General features: G+C 40.9%; 1 protein-coding gene across 2 annotated transcripts in view; it reads right to left on the bottom strand.

Moving 5' to 3' along the window:
* The window catches only part of LOC794425 (uncharacterized), a 50,346-nt gene that overhangs the window by 39,503 nt on the left and 2,506 nt on the right, over positions 1 to 8,337 (bottom strand). For both annotated transcript variants that reach the window (XM_087284696.1, XM_087284697.1), the window contains exons 3-4: positions 7,376 to 7,483; positions 2,947 to 3,012 (exon numbers count right to left, since the gene is read on the bottom strand). In XM_087284696.1, the coding sequence (XP_087140822.1) occupies positions 2,947 to 3,012; positions 7,376 to 7,483 (174 nt within the window). The remainder of the gene's footprint in view (positions 1 to 2,946; positions 3,013 to 7,375; positions 7,484 to 8,337) is intronic.

Below are 8,337 nucleotides of genomic sequence, written 5' to 3'. Positions count from 1 at the left end.
GTCAGCGCTCAGTCTGTGTGCATGTGTTTTTGTGTGTACATGTGTTTGTTTGTGTGTGTGAGATCAGTGTGATTTTGCGCAAGTGAGTCTATGTGTGACCAGTGTGTGTGCGAGCATGCACTTTAAGTGCGTGTATGTGTCTACGTATGCGCGTTTGAATCTTATGTGCATGTAGTGTGTGTGTTTGTATCTATAACAATGCGTGTGTGTGTGCTTGTGAGAGATCAGTGTGTGCATTTTGTGTTTGGGGTGTGTGTATGTACTTCATGTGTGTGCGTGTTTCAGTGTGTAAGTGCGTCTCTGTGTGGCATCAGTGTGTGTGTGTGTGTGTGTGTGTGTGTGTGTGTGTGTGTGTGTGTTTGTGTGTGTGTGTGTGTGCGTGCATGCATGTGTGAGTGTGTATGTTAAAGCATGAGTGTGTGTAAGTCTGTGTGTGTTCGCGAGTCCATGTAAGAGTGTGTGTTTATATATAACTGTGTGTGTGTGTGTGTGTGTGTGTGTGTGTGAACACGGGAGTCTCAGTGTGTAAATGCGTCTCTGTGTAGGATCAGTTTGTGTATGTTAGAGTGTGTGTGTGTGTGTGTGTGCGTGTGTGAGTCTCTGTGTGTGTGCGTGTGCAAGTCCATGTAAGAGTGTGCGTTTACATAAAACTTTGTGTTGTGTGTGTGCGCACGCGAGTCTTGGTGTGCAAGTCCGTCTCTGTGTGGGATCAGTGTGTGTGTGTGCATGTGTGAGTGTGTATGTTAGAGCGTGTGTGTGTGTGTGTGTGTGTGTGTGTGTGTGTGTGTGTGTGTGTGTTTGCGCGTCCATGTAAGTGTGTGATCATATATAACTGAGTGTTGTGTGTGTGTGTGTGAGAGAGAGAGAGATCAGTGTGTGTATTTGGTGTGTTTCTGGTGTGTGTATGTACTTTGTGTGTGTGTGTGTTTAAGTGTATAAGTGCGTCGGTGTGTGTGCATGTGTGAGTGTGTTTGTTACAGCAATTGTGTGTATATGTGTGTGTGTCTACATTGTGTGTCTGTGCACGAGAGCATGTAAAAGTGTGTATTTATATATAACTGTTGTGTGTGTGTGTGTGTGTGTGAGTGAGAGAGATCAGTGTGTGTGTGTGTACTTTGTGTGTGTGAGTCTCAGTATGCAAGTGTGTCTCTCTGTGTGATCAGTGTGTTTGTGAGCGTGCTTGTGCATGCATGTGTGAGTGTCTGTGTATGTAAAAGCATGTGTGTGTTAGATCAGTGTGTGTGGTGTGTGTGTGTGTGTGTATGTATGTATGTACATTGTGTGTGTGTGTGTGTGTGAGTCTCAGTGTGTGAGTGCATATCTGTGTGGCATCAGTGTGTGTGTGTGTGTGTGTGTGTGTGCATGCATGTGTGAGTGTGTATGTTAGAGCATGTGTGTGTGTGTGTGAGTGTGTGAGTCTGTGAGCAAAACAAGTCTCAGTGTGTAAGTGTGTCTCTGTGTGGGATCAGTGTGTGTATGTTAGAGCGCGTGTGTGTGAGTGTGTGTCTGTGTGCGCGAGTCCATGTAAGAGTGTGTGTTTACATATAACTGTGTGTTGTGTGTGCGCACGCGAGTCTCGGTGTGTAAGTGCGTCTCTGTTTGGGATCAGTGTGTGTGTTTGTGTGTGTGTGTGCATGTGTGAGTGTATATGTTAGAGCATGTGTATGTGTGAGTGTGTGTGTGTGCGCGTGTGTACGAGTCCATGTAAGAGGGTGTGTTTACATATAACTGTGTGTTGTGTGTGTGCGCAAACAAGTCTCAGTGTGTAATTGCGTCTCTGTGTGGGATCAGTGTGTGTATGTTAAAGCGCGTGTGTGTGTGCGCGAGTCCATGTAAGAGTGTGTGTTTACGTACAACTGTGTTGTGTGTGCGCACACAAGTCTCAGTGTGTAATTGTGCCTCTGTGTGGGATCAGTGTGTGTATGTTAGAGTGTGTGTGTGTGTGTGTGTGTGCGTGCGCCTGTCCATGTAAGAGTGTGCGTTTACATATAACTGTGTGTTGTGTGTGTGCGCACGCGAGTCTCAGTGTGTAAGTGCGTCTCTGTGTGGGATCAGTGTGTGTGTGTGCATGTGTGAGTGTGTATGTTAGAGTGTGTTTGTGTGTGTGTGTGTGTGTGTGTGTGTGTGCGCGCGTCCATGTAAGAGTGTGTGTCTATATATAACTGTGTTGTGTGTGTGTGTGTGTTTTGTGTGTGTGTGAGAGAAAGATCAGTGTGTGCATTTGGTGTGTTTTTGTTGTGTGTATGTGCTTTACAAACACACTAATCGCACACAGAGAAGCATTTACACAGTGCATGCATGTGTGTATGCATGTATGTGAGAGATTAGTGTGTGTGTTCGGTATGTTTGTGGTGTTTGTACATGTGTGTAAGTTAGTCTATGTGTGTGCGTGTGCATGTAACAGTCTGTGTTTATACATAAAAATTTGTGTGAGCGTGAATGAGAGAGAGAGATCAGTGTGTGTGTGTTTGGTGTGTTTGTGGTGTGTGCGTGTGTCTCAGTGTGCAAGTGCATTTCTGTGTGTGTATGAATGTATGTGCGAGTCTTTGTGTATGTAAGAGCACATGTGTTTGTGACATCTGTGTGTGTGTTTAGTGGGTTTGTGGTGTGCATGTCTCAGTGTGTAAGTGCTTCTCTGTTTGCGCTCTATGTGTGTGTTGAATGTGTTTCTGAACTCTTAAAGCTGATCTAGTGAGTTCTGCGCCTCTGACTGGCAGCATTATAAAGCACAGGTGCATTGTGGGTTCTGCTGAACATCAGAGAACACAAATCTCCACAGTAAAACCCCGCAGACTGAGCCACTTTCCTTTCCTCGGTGCTCGTGAGAAATGCAGATTGCAGGAGCACTTTAAGCCTTCCAAGCTTACTCACAAGACGGCACAGAGAGTTTGAGTGGGCGGTAATGACAGTAAATATGCAAACGATTACACCCAATGACCTGCTCACCTCACCGCTGTCACTGTCTGATGAGGAAGAGGACGAGGATGATGATGATGACGAAGAGCTGGATTTCTGTGTGCAAGAGAGACATGATTAATGCACAGACACATTTGCAAGCTATACATTTCATTGAGTGTGTGTGTGTGTGTGTGTGTGTGTGTGTGTGTGTGTGTGTGTGTGTGTGTGTGTGTGTGTGTGTGTGTGTGTGTGTGTGTGTGTGTGATTATTAAAACAAGTGTCATTCTGCATTCTGAAAACATCTCATCTAAAGCCATGCTCTTCCCCATCCTCAAACGCATGCACTGCTCTGTGATTAATGAGCTTGATCATTCACTGAAATAGGGTGACATGGTGGCACAGTGGGTAGCACGTTCGCCTCGCAGCAAGAAGGTCGTTGGTTCGAGCCTCGGCTGGGTCAGTTGGCGTTTCTGTGTGGAGTTTGCATGTTCTCCTGGTGTTGGCGTGGGTTTCCTCCAGGTGATCCGGTTTCCCCCACAAGTCAAAAGACATGTGCTGTAGGTGAACTGGGTAGGCTGAATTGTGTGTAGTGTATGAGTGTGAATGGACGTTTCCAGTGTTAGGTTGCAGCTGGAAGGGCATTCACTGCGTAAAACATGTGCTGGATAAGTTGGCGGTTCATTCCGCTGTGGTGACCCCAGATTAATGAAAGGACTAAGCCGAAAAGAAAATGAACGAATGAATGAACTGAAATATCTTTGCATTATGTTGTATTTACACATGGAAGATGCTTGACTGAATGATGTGTCAATCACGTGCACGTGTTTCTCTCGAAATGTATTATGCTATATGTTGCACAGGGTATATTTCTATATTTCTATATTTCTTTATATATATATTTGCCAATATATATTATATATTTCTTTATATACGCTAATTGCGAGGGGTTAAACGGAGCAGTGCTCAACTTTTGCAGGCACGCGTGACGTTATTGGAAAGGTAGTCACGGGGTGTGTCGCGATTCTCCCTTATCACACCGCCACACAGGATTGTAGATCTGAGTTTCGCGATTTCAATTTCATATCGTGTATCGTTACAGCCCTAATATATATATATATATATATATATATATATATATATATATATATATATATATATATATATATATTAGGGCTGTAACGATACACGATATGAAATTGAAATCGCGAAACTCAGATCTACAATCCTGTGTGGCGGTGTGATAAGGGAGAATCGCGACACACCCCGTGACTACCTTTCCAATAACGTCACGCGTGCCTGCAAAAGTTGAGCACTGCTCCGTTTAACCCCTCGCAATTAGCGTTTAACCGCGGGAGAGCTCGCACGGAGCTCTTAGTAAGGGACCTTCTGAATGTGTCAGGAATATCAAAAACAAAACCAACTTAAACCCTCTTGACAACAGACAACGGCAGAAACATTGCCAATGCTGTCAAAGCGGCCGGATTTTCACCGCTACCATGCTTTGCTCACACTGTTAATGTGGCTGCGCAGAGAGGGATGGGCGTTTACCAGATGCCCCGACTCCGCAGAGTAAGGAAAGTTGTCACGTTTTTTCTCTGCAATGTTGACATGATGGTGTTTCTGAAGAATTTTCAACTCCTTTAAATCAAACGAGTTTGGTATTCTTGAGAGAAATAAGTTGTTTATTTGTTTAATGTTTTGACTTGTGGTTTGCAGCACAGGCACTTTTCTGTAACCGTGCTGTGCGCTTTCTGTTTGAACCTTTGGGAGTGCTGACTGACAGGTGCGCGATGCGTGAGGTCAGGAAACAGGACGAAGCTTTCAGTTAAGATGAACACAGTTTCTACAGTTATACTTTATTTAGAGATAAAGGTATATGGCTCTGCATATAATCACTCTATCTTGCTGGAGTTTATAGCCGTTTCGCTTTACTTCAGGACTCATTAACACCGCTTTGATGGTCTAATCGTTGTTTTAAGTGATCCAGAGCTGTATGAATATACAAATCTTGAATATCACAGTAGTATTAAATATTACAAAGACAGCAACACTTTTGCACAATCGATACCCAGCTGATTCAGTCGTTTCATAAGAGGACCGCGCCTCTTCTTTTTTCCTTGTCAACATAAAGGCAGTAAGGTGCGCCTTATTTTCGGCCCCTTGTTCAACTGCAAGGCATACTTAATTTGCGGGACGATAACGTATAACCCGTGCCTACAGACACATTTGCCAATAAATGCATATTTTCCATGGAGCAAGCAATTTGAGGAAGTCAGCTATTTTTATTTGAAGGAAGAAAAAACATATGATTGGAAAAAAACAGCCTGCCGGTAATTAAAAAGAATCAGTCAGTATTTTCGTTTTGTAATATAAATTAATTATTTAAGTGTAAATAATTTAGGGCAGTCCTATTTATTTATTAATTTTATTTAGATTATTCTGCTCTTCTGTGCTAAACACTGCAGGTGCGTGAAGATGCTCTGTTGTTCTGTTCTGTTATTAATATGCTAGCATATAAAAATAAATCAGTATTTTATGCAATATTTAATGTGTCAGACAAAAAATAGACACGTCAATTTGTTTAATATAAAATTAATAGTAATCTGACCAGTTAATCGTTAATAACCGATTAATGAGCGGCGGTTGTCGGTTAGCAAAATTAATGAAATGAGCATCCCTAGTAGCCATTTAATTTACTTTTTCTATGTAAGAGAACTTGATTGAAAAATAATTTTCAACATGCTTGAACCATCTACACAATGGAGTTTAATTCTGTTTGGTTTTTCGGCAGTATTTTGTTACAAAGAAAACAGAAGTGATATAGCTTTGGCTATTTATTTATTTTATATATGGCTATTTATATTGTTAATAATTTGCATAGTTAATATTGTTCTTTGATGTTTAGTTTATAAAGATTTTTCAAATGTTATTTAATAAAAAAAAGTTTTACAAATCTTTTTTTCCCACCCCACACAAAAATAAATAAATAAAATAAATCGTCATACGAACCGAATCGTGGGTCAAAAATCGTGATACGAACCGAATCGTGGGTTTGGTGTATCATTACAGCCCTAATATATATATATATATATATATATAATAAGGATATATACAGGATATAAATATAAATGAAATATTACAAAACATATTAATATCTAGCCTACATGAAGATTTAAAAACCACTGCCTAACTTTCTTTATCTCGGGAGGCTTTTTCAGTTCATTCATAACAATTTGCTTTTGTATAATGTTATCATTATTAGCAGTATTATTTATTATATCCATATTCATATTTGTTTTATTAAAAACAAGCTTAGATTTGTCCACCTGTTCAATTTTAGACCATATGGGGCGCAGCATGTGTATTTGGATAAAGTATTTTGACCACACTTTGTTATTATTGTTCATTTATTTGTTTGCTGGTAATTAGAACTGAATTTAGAAATAGTTTTGAAACGAATATTTGTGCTTAACAAACAAAATTATTTATTTATAGGCTAACTGATGTCTGTGCGTAAAGGTTTCCCTATCCACGAGAGCAAAGGCGAAAGTGAACTTACTTTACGTCAAAATTCGCTTATGGCGTGACGCAGCTGGCTCTTAAAGGGAATGGGAGATGAGACTCTGATTGGTTTATTCTCAAAACACACCTATAACTCATTAAGAAAATAAACTCAACCCTTTTAGACCGTGCGCCACGGCGCAAAGCGGATTTTCCCGTCCTTAAATTAGCAAAAATGCGTTCTGACACGCCCGGAAAGCGTTTGCGCCCTGCGTTTTGCGCTCTGCACATGGACCGTCAAAATAGAGCTCTAGAAGTCCCAGAAGTCATTGCGATTGGAGGTGGGAAGCGCAGCATTTTATATACTGTAGGTTTATTATTAAAGTTTAGAGATATCACTTATTTATCTCAGGAGTTTCCCTAAATGAAAAGCTGAATATAAACAATTTATCTCAGGAGTTTCCCTAAATGAAACGCTGAATATAAACAGTACCATGGACATCTTAATAAAGGAATAAACTGAATATTGGCTGAAATTCATATTAAAATCTGTTTTATTTGTATTGTGCAATGTATATTTGCAAAGTCTTTATGCATAATATATATTTTGAAAAGGAGAAAAACAATAAATCGTTGTATTAATGCTGTAATGTTTAAATCATTTTCCATTAAATACGCGTGAAAGCCATGTGAACATTAGAAAGAATGCAGCATCTCCTCTGCGTTCTTGGAATTGAGAAACAGCCAGAATAGTGTCCCCTTCACTTTACTGGGGCATTAGTACTCACAGAGCCCCCTGCTGGCCTCACTAACACCACTTCCAACAGCAGCCTAGTTTTCCCATGTGGTTTCCCATCCAGTTACTGACCAGGCTCAGCCCTGCTTAGCTTCAGTGAGTAACTAATTAGGCAGGTGGCAAGAGAGGAATGCCACAGGGTTCACTACTGGGTCCTTTCTAGTTTTGCGATTTTTGTACCTTGCTTCTTTTTCTCTTCAGCTTTTTCTTCTTCTTCTTCTTGCCTTCATCATCATCATCATCATCATCCTCATTGTCAGAGGAGCAGGCACATGACCATGGGTCATTCTGGAGAGGAAGAAGCAGATTTCAAAGTTTGTTTAAAGGAAGTGGGTATGCAAACTAACAGTTTAAGTCAGAATTATTAGCCCTCCTGTATAATTTCCCCTAATTTCTTTTTAACAGAGAGAAGATTTATTCAGCACATTTCTAATCATAATAGTTTTATCAACTCATTTCTAATAACTGATTTATTTTATTTTTGTCATGATGACTAGGGATGTAGCAATATTGTAAATACCGTCACACCGCTATAGTAATTGTTTTCAATATTAGCGTAGCCGCATGACTCAATAAAACTATATTTCTGAGAAAAGTTTGCTCAGGCGAATGAAGTGAACGGGAGGAAGCGGGAACTACAATTCCCATCAGCCCAGGCGTGGCCATCATCCTTTGCGGTCTGTTGTCACTGCAGATCCAGTAATGTGGAAATGGAGTGTGCTGCTAGTAGCGGAGAAGAAAAAGAGCTGGAAATGATCGAACCTAAAGCGGGTTTTAAATCGGATGTGTGGAAGCATTTCGGTTTCTCTCTAAAAAGATACGAGAAAGGAGAAAAGGTGACAGACAAAGACAAAAACAGTATGCAGGCACTGCCAGACTGTGGTGAAATATAAGTCGGGGAATACGACTAATAACAGTCATGGGGACTGCAGAACACAGCACACTTGTTAGATTGATGCAGACATTGACTTGTACCGCAAAGAGACCTCTATCTCACTCATGGCTTGTCCTGTCAAGTGGTGAAAAGACAATGCACAAAATCAACCTTGGCTAAATCACATCTCTCTGTCCCAGAAACCTCAGTCCCAAATGAGAGGGGTTTTTCTGTTGCAGGGGACATTATAATGCCCAGAGATCCCAGC

This window comes from Danio rerio, chromosome 15 (assembly GCF_052040795.2).
Source record: "Danio rerio strain M-AB ecotype USA chromosome 15, GRCz13ab, whole genome shotgun sequence".
NCBI lineage: Eukaryota > Metazoa > Chordata > Actinopteri > Cypriniformes > Danionidae > Danio > Danio rerio.
Note: the sequence above shows the minus strand (reverse complement) of the source record. Positions and strands in the feature narration are given on the sequence as shown.